The sequence below is a fragment of the Physeter macrocephalus genome, chromosome 11 (assembly GCF_002837175.3).
Source record: "Physeter macrocephalus isolate SW-GA chromosome 11, ASM283717v5, whole genome shotgun sequence".
NCBI classification, from domain to species: Eukaryota; Metazoa; Chordata; class Mammalia; order Artiodactyla; family Physeteridae; genus Physeter; species Physeter macrocephalus.
In genome coordinates this window covers 38945499-38963897 of record NC_041224.1, presented here as the reverse complement: position 1 = coordinate 38963897, position 18399 = coordinate 38945499, and the positions used below count along the sequence as shown (strand labels likewise).

At 36.7% G+C, this 18399-nt stretch overlaps 1 protein-coding gene across 3 annotated transcripts in view; it reads right to left on the bottom strand.

Moving 5' to 3' along the window:
* Window positions 1–3956: 3956 nt before the first annotated feature.
* ZFAND6 (zinc finger AN1-type containing 6) overlaps window positions 3957–18399 on the bottom strand; it is a 76671-nt gene continuing 62228 nt past the window's right edge. For all 3 annotated transcript variants that reach the window (XM_024129645.3, XM_024129643.3, XM_028495189.2), the window contains 3 exons: window positions 17665–17765; window positions 7514–7627; window positions 3957–4865 (listed from right to left, as the gene is read on the bottom strand). In XM_024129645.3, the coding sequence (XP_023985413.1) occupies window positions 4717–4865; window positions 7514–7627; window positions 17665–17765 (364 nt within the window). In that variant the 3' untranslated portion in view covers window positions 3957–4716. The remainder of the gene's footprint in view (window positions 4866–7513; window positions 7628–17664; window positions 17766–18399) is intronic.

The following is an 18399-nucleotide window of genomic DNA, read 5'->3' as shown; positions in this document are numbered from 1 at the left end:
TATTTTTTACAGCAGTGTTGGGTACACAGAAAAATTAAACAGGAAGTACAAAGAGTTCTCATATACACCCCTGCCCTGACACAGTTTCCTCTATTATTAACATCTTGGATTTGTATGGTACATTTGTCATCATTGATAAACAAGTATTGACACAATATTATTAACTAAAGTCCAAGGTCTACTTTAGGGTTTTTTTTTTTTTTTGGCTGTGCCTCGTGGCTTGTGGGATCTGAGTTCCCCAACCCGGGATTGAACCTGGGCCCCGGCTGTGAAAGCACCCAGTCCTAACCACTGGACCACCCGGGAATTCCCAGGGTTCTTTTTGTGTTGTACAGTTCTATGAGTTTGGACAAATGCATAGTTATGTATACACCATTACAGTGTCATGTAGACTGTTTCACTGCCTTAAAATCCCCTGTGCTTCACCTATTTATTCCTTCCTTCCTCTACCTGAACCCATAGCCACCACTCTTTACTGTCTCTATAGCTTTGCGTTTTCCAGAATGTCATATAGTAGCAAGCCTTTTCCGTTTATTTCACTGAGCAATATATTTAAAGTTCCTCCATGTTTTTTTGTGCCTTGATGGCCCATTTCTTTTTATTGCTGAATACTGTTCCATTATATAGATATACCACAGTTTATTGGTACATCTGAACGACATCTTTGTTGCTTCCAATTTTTGGCAATTATGGATAAAACTTCTAAAAACATTTGGGTACAGATTTCTGAGTGGACATAGTTTTTAATTCATTTGACAAATACCTAGGAGTGCAATTGCTAGGTTGTAAGACAATGATTAGCTTTAAGAAACTGCCAAACTTTCTTCTGTCCCATGTTGCATTCCCATCACCAATGAATGAGAGTTCTTGTTGCTCCACATCCTCAACAGCGTTTGGTGTTGTTTTGGATTTTAGCTATTCTAATAGGTATGTAGTGCTATCTCATTTTAATTTGCAATTCTCCAATGACATATTATATTGACCATCCTTTCATTTGCTTATTTGCCATCTGTATATCTTCTTTGATGAGGTGTCTTGATATTATGACCACTTTTTAATTGGGTTGTTTTCATACAGTTAAGAGTTATTTTTCTATTTAGAAGTCTTTTATGTGTTTTGCTACTATTTTCTCCCAGTCTGTGGCTTGTCTTTTTGTTCTCTTAACAATGCCTTTTGCAGAACAATTTTTAATTGTAAAAAAGTCCAACTTAAAAATTTTTTTCATGAATCATGGTTTTGGTGTTTTATCTAAAACACCATCGAACTAACCATCTACATTAGAAATGGTCAGCCATACTAGTAAGCTGAGTTACTTAGAACTAAAGTTGCAATTAAGCAATTTGTATAATTACCTTTAAAAAGGATTACCTCTTTTGATTCATTTACCTGTATTTTGGACTTTTTCCTAAATACTCAGTAAAAGTTTTTAAGAATAAACCATGTGCATGGAGAAAAAAAAAGAAATAACAATAAACAAATCATCGCCAAAACTCCCGATTTTAACATGTGGTCATAAAAAAGATTCATGACTTTGGACTTCAGGTACAGGAAATTGGATTAATCATAATTCTTGGTTCATAAGACTCTCAGCATTGGCTCACACATAGCCTGCTTTTAGTTATGTCTAAAAAAGTCAAGGCCTTGATCATATGGTACCACATGCCTGGCCTCTTCCCATCTAAGGATATCATACTGAATTTTGTCATCACTACCCTGCTTTCTCTTCATATAAATTCCATCTATGTGACTTGCAAAAAGGGGTATTTTGGCTTACTATCTGGTACTTCTATTTTGTTGTCTCTAGGGATCTCTAGTTCTGATAACTATATTTCTATTCCATTATAAGAATATATCACATTTTATTTACCCATCATTCTTCAATGGGGACTTGAGTGGTTTCTGGATTTTTGCTTTCTGTAAACAATGCTATGAAAATTCCTATATGTCTCCTGTTACACCTATGTGCAAGTTTGTCTTGGGTATACACTTAGGAGAAAATTTCTGGATTACAGGATGTTTGAAAGTCCAACTTTAAAAGGTATTAATTACCAAAGCATTTGAAGGATTGAACCACTTTTGGTTAGTATCAGGAACCTTTAAGAGATTATGTGGAATCCCTCCAACACTAGATACTGCCAGACTTTTAAATTTTTGCCAATTGAATGAGTGTAAAGTAATATCTTACTATGGTCTTGATTTGCACTGTAACTTCTTCTGGTTTGTAACTTGGCTTTTCCCTTTCTTTGAAGATACCTTAAGGTATTTTTGGTTTAAAATGCCTCATTTTAATAGACAAATTAATCAATAATACTTTCAGTTAATGCTTTGTGTCTTAAACAGTCCTTCTGTATACCAAGGTCTAAGCAGTAATCTTTTTTTTTTGAGAGTTTAAAAATTGTTTTACATTTGAGCCATTAATTTTTTTCCCCTATGTATGACATAGGGATCAATTTTCACCTTTTTCCACACTGATAACCAGTTGTGCTCTCAGTATCTAATAGTCTCGTTTCCCCAGTGTGGTGTCCCATCTCTCTTATAGCAAGTTCAGCTCATGCATGGCTTTTTCTGGGCATTTTGGTCTAATCTACTGGGATTCTGTACAGCCCTTAGCTAATACCACACTATTTTAATTAACATGGCTTCACAGTGAGTCTTAACATCAGCAGGAAAAAATGCCCACCTCCCTGCTCTTTCCTTTCTGAAATATCCTAGCCTTTTGCTCTCCTTTATCTTTTACTTTAGAATCACTTTATTAAGTTCCAGGAGAAAACTTGGTGGGATTTTTGATAGGAATTGCTTTGAATCTATAGGTCTATTTGGGTACAAATGACATCTTCATATTGTCTGCCTAGCCACGAACATGTCTATTTTTTGAGGTCTTAGTTATCTCTTAATAATGTTTAAGAATTTTTTCTTAAAGAGGTCTTCAACATACATTGTTAATTTCCTAGGTACTTGGTATTGTAAAAGACATCCTCCAGTTTTCTAGTTGTTTCTGCTATAAAGAAATGCAACTGCCTTCTGAAAATTAATGTTACACCTACCACCTAACAAAACCCGTACTTCTGGTACTTTCTCTTTAGATTTATTTGGGCTTTCTAAAAAAACAAACATGTAATGTACAACTAATGAGTTTCCTACTTTCTATTTCTTATAAAATTGGCTAGGATCTCTGACACGATTTTGAATATAAGCACTGATAGTGGAAAACCAGCCCTTTGTTTCTGACTTTAAAGGGAAATGAATTTTCCTCTTTTTGGAAGATGCTTGTCTTTTGTTTATTTGGTTTTACATAGAAACTATCACCTTAAGGAAATTCCTTTTTAGTCCTAATTTATCAAGGGTTTTTATCATGAATGGGTATTAAATTCTAATAAATACTTTAACTGGATCTATTGAGATAGTCATAATGGTTTTCTCTTATTTACAGATTTCAATGCTAAGCCATCATTACATATGACATGAAGGTAGAATGTACATACTAAGATAGAGTATACAAGTAGTAAGCAAACAAATGTAAACATAGACATTTGTATTGTAAAATACTATTTTAATCTGTTTTACATAATATTTCAAGTTTTAAAAAGGTTGGCGGCCAGGTAAGTTTGAAACCACAGGACAAATGGTCTTTTGGAGAGGTCTTTCTACTTCACAATTCTCCAACTGCCGTGTCCGAGTTATGCTGTTTCTGTTTCTCTAATCCTACCAAAACGAAGCTTCTACTAGATGCTAATTCAGTGTGACAGAGTTCAGAACAGAGACTCAGACAAGAGCTAGAAAATATGACATGTTCAACTCACAGGAATGTAAGATCACAGTTTGTCATCCTAAGATTACTCACAAACAGATGTGAGTTCACCTCACAAAATTAAGTAAAGTAGAAAACTGAAGGACCAAAAGTCAAAATGAACTACCAGAAAGAATAAGAGAAAAAGTCATACAAGGGAACAGTATGGTTTTCCTTTTTATTTAATCAAAGACTGGTAGATAAACATAAATACAGCACAATTACTTCAGATCATTCTTCATATTGTATACACACAGACCAATGAACGTAATCTGAAAGAAACCTGCAGTCAGCAATGAAATGCATACAGCTTTTCCTTCCCTCGCTCAAAAAAATTTAAAAACACACAAACTTAGAATCTCATCAGCACACACTCTCCTGTGACAAATGATTCAGACATAAATAGTGGGTGCAAAGAAACTATATGCTAACATATGTATAACCTTTGTTAATGAAAAACAGAAGCAGCCATAATGATTAAGATACATTCAGTTACTGATAACTAGTTGTGCCCTAAAGGGCATTTATCAAAAGACAAATCGTGCTGCAGAGAAAAGCTATATATACATACACAATGAGAAAATAAACTGCAAGATTAATGCATGCATGTTTAATACTGGAAAAATCACAGCCCTCCAACATTTCTCCACGTTTGTTATAAAAGCCCTCTGCACTCAACTAAAATTAAAATGATCTTAAAAGGATAATACTTGTAAAGTTTACTTAAGTCTTTTCAGCCACAGAAACTGCAATGTAAATAAATGTTCAGAGTCATTTTCAAAACAAAAACAAAAATCTACTCTTCTGATGACATGCATGATTAAAAGGTCTATGCAAGATACATTGCTCTACATTCCCAATGACTAGCAAAAAAACCTCAAGTCAATTTTTAGTTTGCAGATGGTCAAAGGATTTTGTATTCCAGGAGTTCAGATCTTCTGGATCTTTTCACCAACAACTACTGGATTTTCTTTTCTGATTTTCTCAGCAGCATCAGCTTTGTAATTGTAAGAGCAGTTGTGTACATCTGAGTAACGGTGTACACCACAGTAAACATTTCCACACCGACATTCAAACCCTGAAAATGGATTAATGCACATACGTGAGTTGAATGGAAGGTCTAAAAATATTAAACTCTCTAGCATAATTAATGTTAAAAAGATCATATATTTAGGGCAGCAATCTAAAGAATCATTCCAAACAAGCAGTTTCACAACCTAGTAACATTCTCAAAATCCATAGCTGATAGTTTCATTTCTTTTTCCTACCTACAAATACAGGTTTGTATCAGCAGACCAAGTCATAACCACTTCTCTGAGCTCAAGTTTTCACCTGTGACACAACTGCTTCCTATCAAAAACAGGGTTGCTAAATTGAAAATGTGAAACACTCCTCAAATACTACAATGTGAAAAAATAAGCATACTGTCACAAGGCAATCTTAAGATTTAATTAAGGAAGATGAAATGAAACTTTTGACAGAACTGTTAACAAATAGCACAGTATCTAAGTTTTCCTTGGCTAACCTCCAATGGAGAGGTGAACTGTAATCTGGCTGAGTGATTTAGAGCATGAGACGTAGTTTCGGTTGCCTAAGCCTGAATCTATTTACTAACATAGGCAAATTACTTAGACTCTCTGACCCTTAGCTTCTGCATCTCTAACTTTGGAATCGGTTACAGTAAGAATTAAATGAGGAAGTATTAAGTGCCTAACATATAGTAAACATGCAATAAATGCTACTGATTTTAGGGAAATGCCCCAAGAATTGAAGCCAAAACAGAGAAATAAGCAGTGTGGATAGTCTTTAAATAAAACCAGTCCTGCACCCCCAAATTAGGATTTTATGGTATGATGGAATTGCTAGAAATGGAACATAGGAATCAATATTTTAAACATTGACATTTGATGTAAACTTCCTCTACCAAATTTTTTTAAACTTCAAAAAGATACTCTGTAACTTCATAATTTTCTTTTATTTTAAAAATTTTATTATTATTTTTTTGGCTGCACCACACACCTTGTGGGATCTTAGTTCCCCGACAAGGGACTGAACCTGGGCCCTCGACAGTGAAAGCATGGAGTCTTAACGACTGGACCGCCAAGGAATTCCCCTATAACTTCATAATAATGAATGAAAAACGGAGCCAAGAATAATTAGACTGACAAGACAGAAATTACTAAGTCGCAGCCTTCTTTCTAATCATGAAGTCGAAGTTTCTGAGGTTTAGAAAGACAGTATTTGATGCTAACTAAATATGTGCACTTTAAAATGCCTTACTTGTTCACGTCTGTATTCTTTAAATAAATACATTTGCCAAGGCATGGGCCAGTCTTAAACATCTCTGATATCCGACTGTAAATTTCCTTTCCTCTTTATCTACACCTTAGCCAGATAAACCTTCCTAAAACATAATTTACTCAAAATCTTATCTCGGGCTTCCCTGGTGGCACGGTGGGGTTAAGAATCCACCTGTCAATGCAGGGGACACGGGTTCGAGCCCTGGTCCGGGAAGATTCCACATGCTGCGGAGCAACTAAGCCCATGCACCACAACTACTGAGCCTGTGCTCTAGAGCCCGCAAGCCACAACTACTGAAGCCCACGCACCTAGAGCCCGTGCTCTGCAACAAGAGAAGCCACAACAATGAGAAGCTCATGCACCTCAATGAAGAGTAGCCCCCGCTCGCTGTTACTAGAGAAAGCCCACGCACAGCAACAAAGACCCAACGCAGCCAAAAATAAATTAAAAAAACAAAACAAAATAAAACTTATCTCCTCTTAAGCCAATTTCTTAGGCAGAGTATTCAGCACAATGCCTGGCACATAGTAAACAATAAATAGTAACATAGCTGCAACTGTTCCCCATCAATTAACCACAATACACATCATCAGCCTTATCTCTACGGCGGTATCTAATCCCCTTCTTCATATATTTTGTGCTACAATCCCCTTTTACGGTCCCCTAAACATGCCCTATCCTTTCTGTGAGCTTTCGTTCAAGGTATTTTTCTTTTTTTGCCTGAAATGCTCCCATTTCCATCAGTTATTAAGTTCTACTCATCTTTCAAGACCCAGCTGAAACATTCTACCTTCATGACTTTGATGGGCCTCTACTCCTCTTCTTTTATATAAATTAATCACACCCATCCCTGAATTCCCAAAGAAATCTATTTGCACTTAAATGTATTCTCTTTGCCAAATATCCAAGTAATATTTCAAACATTTTCTTCTCCCTCTCTTAATAACAATCCCAACAAACAGCTCTGTTACAGTAGTCAACATGTATTGATTACTTATTGCATGGGCATGGCAGCACGTGGCTATCACCTTACATATATGAGCTCTCTGAACCCTCATGACAACCTGTGACTAGCCACTTTACATAGAGAAAGTACTTCACAGCTCACCAAGGACTTAAATATTCTCTCACACACAATTTCCGCTCTCTGAAGGCAGGAGCCACATCTCTGCCCTTTCACAGCACCTGGCGCACTACCTTACCTGTCTAATATTCTCAAACTCAGCTGAAATGAATTTTTAAAAGAAAAGCTATTCAATATTAGGTATGTAATTAAAGCTACTTTTATTTAAGAAAATTCATAAGGTGAAGCATATTATTAACTCATATGGGAACAGAAACAATCTTAATTGAAGCCATTAATAGTAAGTCATGCATCATCATAAATAAAATCTTAATTTTAAACCATGTGATTTAGGCCCTTACCAGTAAGTCCCACTTTCTTCCTGCACATGAAACAGCGATTCTTTTTTTGTTTTGGTTTTTCAAGAGACTTGCTTTGCTCTTCAGATGGCTGCTGTGCCGTTTCTGATACTGAAGCTGATAAAAATAGGAAGGTGGTAAAATTTAATTATTCAATGAGATTTTGAAATTTGGGTGGTTGTTACTCCTCACTCCACCCCCACTGATCTGTTTATTCAGAGGATAACGGAGTAATTTATTTATTTACTAGCATGGAAAGATGCTCACATTAAGTTACAACGTAGTTTATATAATATGACCCCCTTTTGGTGAAATGCATATATGTATGTTAAGTATGCATGTATGTATACACATATGGAGAAAATCTAGACTATACACTGACATGTTAACAAATGACTCTAAAAGCACTATATTTTCTAAAATTTCTAATAATTATGTATTTGACCAATAAAAGACATACAACACACAAATACTACTTGGGTATTCTAAGGGGGTGTGTAAGAAAATGGTCACATGCAAACTTCTAAATATTGTTGAGCTCAGAACTATGTAGATTTCAAAGAGAATAAGGGGAAAAAGCCTGAAACCAAGATTTAGTGGAATACTAAGTATATTCAAAATTCTCAGAATGTTTCATATAAAACCTTTAAAATATTAAGATAAATTGATTAAAATGTTATAATTAAGATAATAAATTGATTTAAGTGTTGAAGCCAAGGCCAGCTGCACCAAAATTCAGGTCTAATTATTGCCCCTAAATCCTAACTAATGTGACCCCCACCACTCCCTCTCACTAACTACCCCTGGCCCTCCAAAATGCTGTTACTAGAGTTAGAATCTATCACATGACCTAGCAGACACGGTATCTTGTTCTAAAACAGTCAGTGACTTGCCAGGGATCAAGGATTTAACCTCTCCAATTTTATCACCAACCAGTCCTTCTTCTTCAGTAATCTACTGCTTAACCAATCTATGGGACTATGCCAGGTACCTTTGCTGTGTACAACCAATTCAAAAGGGCTTCCTTTCTCTCATTTCACCTAGGTCAACTGCCCTTTAAAGCCTCCAGGAAACCCTTGTCTCAGTTCTCTTGCAATGTTTCACTCTGATTACCCTTAATCCCCTTAACTACTCTCTACCAAATTCTGGGCACTTCACATGAGCCCCCTCTTCCATCCATGCTTCACACATTGCATCCAAATCATCTGCCTTACATGAGAATCTAATGATGTGCCCTCCAATGTTTAAAATTCTTTGACGACTCCCCACTAACCCCCAGGATAAATAAAGCCCAGAGGTCCTTCAGGATTTTTCTCATCCTTTTTTTCTAGCCTTGTCTCTCACCATTCCTCAACAATACTCCATGCTTCAGCCATACTAAAGTATTTGCAGTTTCCCTGAACATACTAAATTCTCTCTTACCTCTGGGCTTTTTGTAAAAGTTGTCCTTTCTATGTGGAACACTTTTCCTATGCCCCTCTTGTCCCTCCTCCTTACCTGGCTAACTCCAATGTGTCTTTTTTCTTTAAGCTTACATTATCAGCTCTTACTCCATTCCCTCCCCCTCAACTTAGACTAGGAAACCCTACTATGCCCGGTAGCACTTTCTGTACTATTATATTATAAATGCCTATTTGACTTAACCTGCCCTTAACCTTTCAGGGCAGGAACCTGTCATTTTCATCCTTGTTACCAGTGCCTCCTACTACACAGGAGGCATTCAATAAATATCTGTTGAACTGAATTAGTATTGAGTTATTTACCTATTGTATTTATGTGCTCCATTTCCCCAACTACACTGTAAGCCTGCTGAGGAGAGGGATAGCATCCTATTCCCTGTTTGAATTTCCAGCACCTATCACAGTGAACCACACACAGTAGATGCTCAAACATTTGATGTAATAGATTCTAACCTGCTTATGTTAACACATCTCATATTTTAACAAAATATGACAAAAGGTAAAACACCACAAACTAACAAATAAATATGCATAAATGAAGAACTCTATAACATGATTATTCCACCTGGACATTCTAAAGCTAGATGGGAGACAGTGCTACCAATATCTACATTTTATTTTTGAAACAAAATGTGGATACATAAAGCCTTTTATTTTTAATAAGTAAATACCCCTAGAATGTAAGCTCCATGAGGGCAGGGGCTGAATGTCTCGCTTACTGTTTTATCCCCAGCTCCTAGAGCACTATCAGATAAGGTTTGGCTGTGTGTAAAGAGCTCAAAAATAGTTAACTTGCAATCAGAAAAGAATCTATTTATTACCTTTGAAATCTATAAGGCATACCTATTCTCCCAAGCAAGTCTGATACTCAAATATACTAATATAAATAATGCTTTACTGGCAGTAACAACACCACTATCCCACAAGATTACATATTTAACAAAACCAATTTAACTACTGAGACACAAACTTTGGTATCTGGAAATGGAGAATAGTGAAAATACATTTATCTGCTATGGATACAAACGCTACTGCATACCTCAACAGAGACATTTCACAGTATTAACCCTAAAGATCTGTCAAAGCAAATGGTTTCTCTTTAACTGAGGTAACTGCATAACCTTTGAAGTGAAGGATCAGGTGGCACGCTAAAAGCTTATAAAGTAGGGTTCAAATTTGAGGCTGACCAATGTCCACTATATCCTCATCAGACTAAGGTAACCTTAGCTTACCTGCAGTTAGTGGCTGGTACCTGAATTTAAACATTTACCAAATGAATTCATGGGCAAGATGATAACAGTATTCTGTAAAAGTCTAAGATTCTTAGAAATTACTCCTGTTTCCCCAATTTTCATGTGAGATTTAAGATCAAGGCAAACCATAATTATCAAGCTCTAAGTTACATAAAAGTAAACAATCTTTTAAAAGGGCCATACTAAATAAATAAATAAATAAATAAATAAGCAAGCAAGCAAGCCAGCCATACAGTAGACGAAGGGCCAAAGGGCCATACTCTTATTGAACCTGAAGCCAAAATAAGGACAGTTTCCTCAGAACTAGGCAGTTTTTCATATTCTGAATTGAGAATTGTAAACAAAGAATACCCACTTGTTAATGATTAAGAACAGGTGGCTGCCTGTGTTGCATCCACTGGTCCTAAAGGGCTATTTGGGAGGCCTATGCAATGGCATAAAGGCTGAGAGGTAAACTGTACAGCACTTGCTAATAATTTTTAATGGTAATCGCAACTAGACAAAGCCTTCTGGCCACTACTTTAAAGATACTTCAAAAAGCACCAGGCAGGTAAAATTAGTTTAACTACCCACATGGAGGACCACATTCAAGAGGAACAAGGCCCTCTGCTCTGGGTCCTGAGGAAGGAAGGAAGGAAGGAAGGAAGGGAGGGAGGGAGGGAAGAAAAGAAAGAAAAGAAAGAAAAGAAAGAAAAAAGTACACAAATATAACAATGAGTACATAAAACTATTTACCACTACCTGTTTGGGGGCACAGTCAAGACACATGGTGAAAAATGAAACTGAACATAAGATGACATTAATACATAATCCCCGAACATTCTCTTACAGTAGATACAATATCTATGTAATATAACATATATCCCTTACATATATGGATATGTTATATATATAACATATATCCATATATATAACTTGTCATGACAAGTCTCATTCAAGGATTAGACTAAGCATTCTGAGGGTGGGGACTATTTCTGTTCACCACTGTATACCCAGTGCTTACACAGAGCGGTTGCTCAACAGATATTTAGTGAATAAATGTACACTTTTACAATGACCCATTGGGATAAAATTCATTTCCCTTCTCTGGACTTCACTTTCTTACCTGCAAAATAAGGGGGATGACAAAATGATCTTTATGTTATTCTTAGCTCAAAAATCCATTACAAGACTTCCCTGGCGGCGCAGTGGTTAAGAATCCGCCTGCCAATGCAGGGGACACGGGTTCGAGCCCTGGTCCGGGAAGATCCCGTATGCCGTGGAGCAACTAAGCCCCTGCGCCACAACTACTGAAGCCCGCGCATCTAGAGCCCATGCTCCGTGACAAGAGAAGCCACTGCAATGAGAAGCCCGCGCACTGCAACAAAGAGTAGCCCCCGCTCACTGCAACTAGAGGAAGCCCTTGCGCAGCAACGAAGACCAACACAGCAAAAAAAAAAAAAAAAAAAAAATCCATTACAAAATGAAAAAAAAAAAAAATATTCAAGAGAAAAATCAGCCTGCATAGTGGGCTAATAGGGTCCAAAAAAAATAGGGTCCAAAAAAAATAATGAGAATCATATATTTAATTTTATATTTTCTAGCAGTTATGTTAAAAAGTAGGAACAGATAAAACTAATTTATGTTAGCATTTAAATACAAAATCAATATGAAAAGTATTAATAGAATATTTCACTTTGTCTTTTTTGCTACTAAGTCTTCAAAAGCACTGTATATGTTACAACTAGAGTGTAACTAGCAAATAAACATGCACTAAATACCTAACTTCGGACTAGCCACATTTCAAGTGATCACATGAGGCTAGTGGCCACCATCCTGAAGAGAGCAGCTCTGTAAATGAGATCAGTTTCTAATAGCAGCTGTTTGGAGGCAAAACACTGTTAAATTAATCCTTAAAATACAACTTTGTGTCATCTTATAACAAACAAAAAGAAGCAACCAACCTTCAAAATGGCTCTCTTCCCTTATCATGGATTAGAACCCAATACCTTAGAGATTTTCCATGACCTGATTCTAGATAATCTTTCCAACTTTAGTTCCAACACATACTTGTCTGAACTGGCCACTCTAGCAACTGTTGTTCTATCTCCCAAATTTCGTGTTTTCCTACCAGTATGCTTTTGCTTTTATAAACTCTTCTCGAGCAAAAAAGCCCTCTTCATGGTGCCTATCTTTCACATAAATGGAGTCATACAATACGCTGGCCCTTTGTACCTGGCTTCTTTTATTTAGTATATTTTCAAAGTTCATCCACGTTGCAGCACATATCAGAACGTCATTCCTTTTTATGGCCGAATACTATTCCAGTGTATGAATATACCACATCTTGTTTATCCAATCATCTGTCGACAGCCATATGGGTTCTTTCCATATTTTGTTAATTATGAATAATGCTGCTATGAATATTCTTATATAAGTTTTTGCGTGAACACACTTTTTCAATCTCTTGGGAATTAGGAATGGAATTTCTTGGTCATATAGTTAATTCTATTTAACTCTGAATTAACTTTTTTTTTTTTGCGGTACGCGTGCCTCTCACTGTTGTGGCCTCTCCCGTTGCGGAGCACAGGCTCCGGACGCACAGGCTCAGCGGCCATGGCTCACGGGCCTAGCCGCTCCACGGCACGTGGGATCTTCCCGGACCAGGGCACGAACCCGTGTCCCCTGCACTGGCAGGCGGACTCTCAACCACTGCACCACCAGGGAAGCCCCATGAGTTAACTTTTTATTTCCCAAAGTGGCTGCACCATTTTACATTCCCAACAATAATGAATGAGGGTTCCAATCTCTGCACATCCTTAACAACACTTTGGCCATTTTTATATCTTCTTTGGAGAAATGCCTATTCAAACCCTGTGCCCTTTTAAAAATTGGATTGTCTTTATTGTAGAATTATATTTCTTTATATGTTCTAATCAGATATACAATTTGCAAATTTTTTCCCTTTCTGTGTTGTCTTTCCACTCTTGATAGTCCTTTGAAGCAAAAAGGTTTTTAATTTTGATGTAGTTCAATGTGTCTATTTTTTCTTTGCTTGTGCTCTAGGTGTCATGTCTAAAGAAACCTAATCCAAGGTCATGAAGATTTATGCCTGTGTTCTCTTACAAGTTTTATAGTTTTAGCTCTTACATATTGATGTATTCTGTGTAAATTTTTGTGTACGGTGTGAGATAGGGATCCAACTTCATTTGTTTAAATGGCCCAGAATCATATGTCTTGTCCCTATGGAATGATCTTGGCACTTTGTTGGAAAATCAATTGCCTGTAAATGTGAGAATGCTATTTCTGGACTCTCAATTCTATTCCATTGATCTATATGACTATCCTCATACTAGTACCATGTACTCTTGATTACTGTAGTCTGTATTAAGTTTTTAAATTGGGAATTGTTAGTCCTCCAACTTTGTCCAGATTGTATTGGCTATTATCACCCACTCTTTAAAAATCAACCTCTGATTTTTAATCCATACAAATTTCTGATTTTTAGTTGAAAGGGACTATTCCTCTCTGATTGTTCTGAACCACTGATCTGACAATTCAACTTGGTATGAAGAAAGGAATCTTCAGAGCTGAAAAGACTATGAGAATTCTAATTTACTCTGCCACTCAGTGCAGAGATCCCCTCTACTTTGTTCCTGACAGTAAGTCAGCTCTCTGAAAACACTTCTGTGATGGAGAGCTCAACACCTTAGTCATGATTACATTCTACTGCTGGAAAAAATCCAAATTCCATAGTCTTTTTACTCTGCTCCAATATCTGAGGGACTGAGAGGTTAACTGAAGTTAAGCATATTGTTCTAATAGAAACGAAGTATGATAGTTTAGAGTGCACAAAGACACTTAAAAGTTTTTGTTTTTAAAAAGCTAAGCTGGGACTTCCCTGGTGGTCCAGTGGTTAAGAATCCGCTTGCCAATGTAGGGGACATGGGTTCGAGCCCTGGTCTGGGAAGATCCCACATGCCGAGGAGCAACTAAGCCCGTGCTCCACAACTACTGAGCCCACACTTTACAGCCCGCAAGCCACAACTACTGAGCCCACAAACCACAACTACCGAAGCCTGTGCGCTTTAGGGCCTGCATGCCGCAACTACTAAAGCCTGTGGCACCTAGAGCCCGTGCTCCGCAACAAGAAGCCCACACACCACAACGAAGAGTAGCACCCACTTACGGCAACTACAGAAAGCCCTTGTGCAGCAACAAAGACCTAACGCAGCCAAAAAAAAAAAAAACTTAAAAAAGTTTCTTTTAAATACAAAGCTAAGCTTTCATAAAATGGAAATCTGTCATTCCTAACTGATACTGTGTAAAGTGAGGTACTATTGTTTATTAAGTTAAAAGGCATAATTAAACGAGAAAGATGCAGTAATATGGTAAATTCTCAGGTAAACATGAAAAAAATTCTTCAGAACTTCTCTGTTAAACAGAAGAAAAATTATTCAGAGCCGTGAGGACAAAATGGAAGCAGTACCACCCACCTGGTGGCAACTTACCTAATTATAAGCAGAATACCTACAGAGAAAAAAAGCTTTTTCAAGGACACTATTCTGAAAACTCCAACAATGTTAGGAAATTCTGGCTTAGGCACACAGATGCTCCTCTTGTACCCTCTTCCACCTGGGATGATCTTCCTATCTAAAAAAATTTCCCTTGAGGAATACAAGTGGAATAATAAGGAAGAAAACAGATACCTGGGTAGGTCACCAAACCAGTTGATCCTACCCTGGGAACTGAGGGAGGGCTGGATATGGCAACAGAAACACACACAAGGACATCCTAGTCCAGGAAGCACCACAACTGTTTAGTGGAAAGAATAATAGCCTAGAGTCAGGTGCCTAGGTTCCAGTTACAGCTCAAATGACCACAGGACTTGAGTCAAAGACTTCTTCTCTTTTTGTCCATCTATTAAGTAGATGGAAAAAATATTCTCTGCATTTGTTCCTATCAAATAGGGAAATCACAAGTACATTATGTGTTATGAGTGTATGTGTATATATATACACATATTCGTGTGCATGTTTATAATAAAAAGACATTTTTAATTCAATAGTATAGGATATTTTTTAAAAACCACGCTGTTAAGAGATTTTACCCATTGAAAACTAATCCTCTCAAACTCAGATGAAACTTACATCTGATTGTTCAAAGATTCTGCTCTGCTGAAATTATGAATGCTAAGTTTTTAAAAGGTACTTAAAAGTTAATACTGGTTTAACTTAAAAGTCACTGAAATTACAGTGAAAAAAGGAGTCTATACAATTTAAAACCCCTCTACAATTTCTCCTAATATGGCATCAAGACCACCGTTTGCATTAATGTATCTAGGGCTATGTGGAGAAAACTATATTGTTCTCCATACACCATAAATGTCACTTCATATTACATTAGTTCACCAACTTACAATCTTCATTTTCTGTCAAACTTGCAAAACAACTGCTATTCTATTCTTTTTCTTAAAAAAAAATAAATTTATTTATTTTATTTTTGGCTGTGTTGGGTCTTCGTTGCTGTGTGTGGGCTTTCTCTGGTTGTGGTGAGTGGGGTCTACCTCTTTGTTGCGGTGCGTAGGCTCCTCATTGCGGTGGCTTCTCTTGAGAAGAATGGGCTCTAGGGTGTGCAGGCTTCTGTAGTTGCAGTACATGGGCTCCGTAGTTGTGGCTTGCGGGCTCTAGAGTGCAGGCTCAGTAGTTGTAGTGCATGGGCTTAGTTGCTCCGCCCCATGTGGGATCTTCTTGGATCAGGGATTGAACCCGTGTCCCCTGCCTTGGCAGGTGGATTCTTAACCACTGCACCACCAGGGAAATCCCTGTTATTTTATTCTTAAGCAGCATATATTTTCCCACTACCAACATTCTAAAATTTGTTCGATTGTAAGACATAAATAACACCTTCTTGGTTGGCAGCCTATTTTCATTCTTCCTTACTTAGCTCTCTCTCAAAATTGCTAAGCAACCCCTGCTTCTTGAAAATTCTCTGTTGACATCTGTGGCCTAAAACTAACCAGGATCTAGATGACTTCTTCCTCTTCCCTTTGCTGACTCATTATCCTACTTGCTCGTCTTGATTTTGCCTCTCATTTTCAACCTGTGCCAAGGACTTCCAAATCTCAGACATAATACTGATCATACATTTAAATACCTATTAACTATCTACAACCTCCAACTGAGATTTTAAGTTTTGAAATTTGACCACTTCCAATTTACTCTATCTAAAATCTTGTCTAACCATTACTTCTTTCAACCTCCCTGTCACAAACAACCACACCATTGCCATGTCAACTGTCATACAACTGAAAGCTTTAATACCACCCCTGTCTTATTTCCCATGCCTAATGGATAAATAGATTTGGGGAATTTTTCTATTTCTGCTTTTAAAATATTCCCTATCTCTGCCCATCCTTAAACCTTCCTATTTAACTAAAAAATAAAAAATATTCACATATTATTTATGAATATTTACAATATTATACTGGAATACTTATGTTGGCCAGACAGTACATTTTTCTATAGCAAAATCTACAAAGAGGCAAATTATGCCAATCATTTGTTGGGCATGAAATCAGAGGAAGGGGAATTAGCTAGCTTAACTAAATTTAAACTTCATCTAAGATTGCCAGATATATCTGTCACCACCCTGTGAATACCATGTACAATGGAAGGTTTCACTGGGCATGGCATCTTCTCCCTTTAAATCACGCCATAGGTAAAATGACACACAGCTCATCTTTGGACTTGTCTTTGCAGAGTATCCTTCTCAATTTACACACTGTTTCCATACAGTAACAGAATATAACTAAGCACAGATTTTTAACAGCATCCTAAATGCCTCCTCCACCATCTCTGCCCAACTAAGAAAGCCTTCAAACACATTTTCAAGTCTTCCTAGATCCACTTCACTTTAATCCACATAATGTGGATATAAAGAGCATGGGCAAGAACAAGAGACACCATGCTATAAATAAGAGTAACTGAATGTGACTGTTGTACTGGAAGTCACACATGGGGAAAAAGGGGGTCACTGTCAGTCAAAATAATCAGTCACTTAGATAACCTGAGTCAAAAGCAAGAGATTCCTCTCAAACCAGCAGCCCCAGTTTGCTGGGAGAGGAAACAGTATTTATGTTAAATTGGGCAAAACAGTAAAAGAGAACAGTATAATACCACCACTCATTCATTTAATTATATTTCTTAAACAAAACCGATTTTTAATTTTCTATGTTTATGCTGATGACCTAATTATATGTAAGTGGGAAATGGCTCCCAACATTTCAGTCAATTAAATACTTGAGGATATAAAATATTCTGCTCATAAAGAAAACAAATGTAAAAATATGTTATCTTAGGCAGGTAATTTAAAAAACATATGCATCTAAGAGAGTGCCTGGCTTGTAATATTCAAATATTAAATAAATGACAAAATATATGCTAGTTCATCATGTGCAAACCTTGCAGGTCTTCTGTTTCAGGTATTGCTTTATCCACAGGTGTACTGTCCACTTGGGAAGATGCTACAGATTCTGATAAAAGTGACTGATTTGATACAGGGCTAGAAAAGCAAAAATATTTAGATTTTAAAAGATGATCTCTATGCATGAATAGTAACTAAAGTGATTAATAAGTAAGAGTTCACATATGTAAGTAGATCATTAAGACAAGAATTAATCAGAGACACTTTTTTTTATATAACTTAAACATAACTATAGAGCTTTGAAACTTGAGACCAATTTGGACCAGAAGTTTATAGCTTTGAAAATAAAGCAACAGTATATGTCCACTGTGTATGAATTCACTAAATGAAAGCTAGTATGATAAAGACATGATTCAGGAACCCTAATACAAAGTTGCATATGATACATTGGCATAGCAGAACTGAACATCTCCCATCATAAACTGGAAAAAGGAATTTCAGAGTAGAAACTTAATATCTGTTTCCTAACAGTAGAGTAAGAATAAAACAAACATTTCTGTGTTTTCAGGCTTCTAAATGATGTGACTTCAAAGTTAAAAAGAAAAAATACACTACAATACAAATAGATATCAGTACCACATCATGATATTAAACTAAGAGAACCTGTGACAAGACTGTACTTTTTAATACAAAGCACTAGTACTTGCATAATAAGCCTATGACTAGAAGAACTGAACATGCTTCAGAAGGACTTCAAGGGTTGGTCAGGATA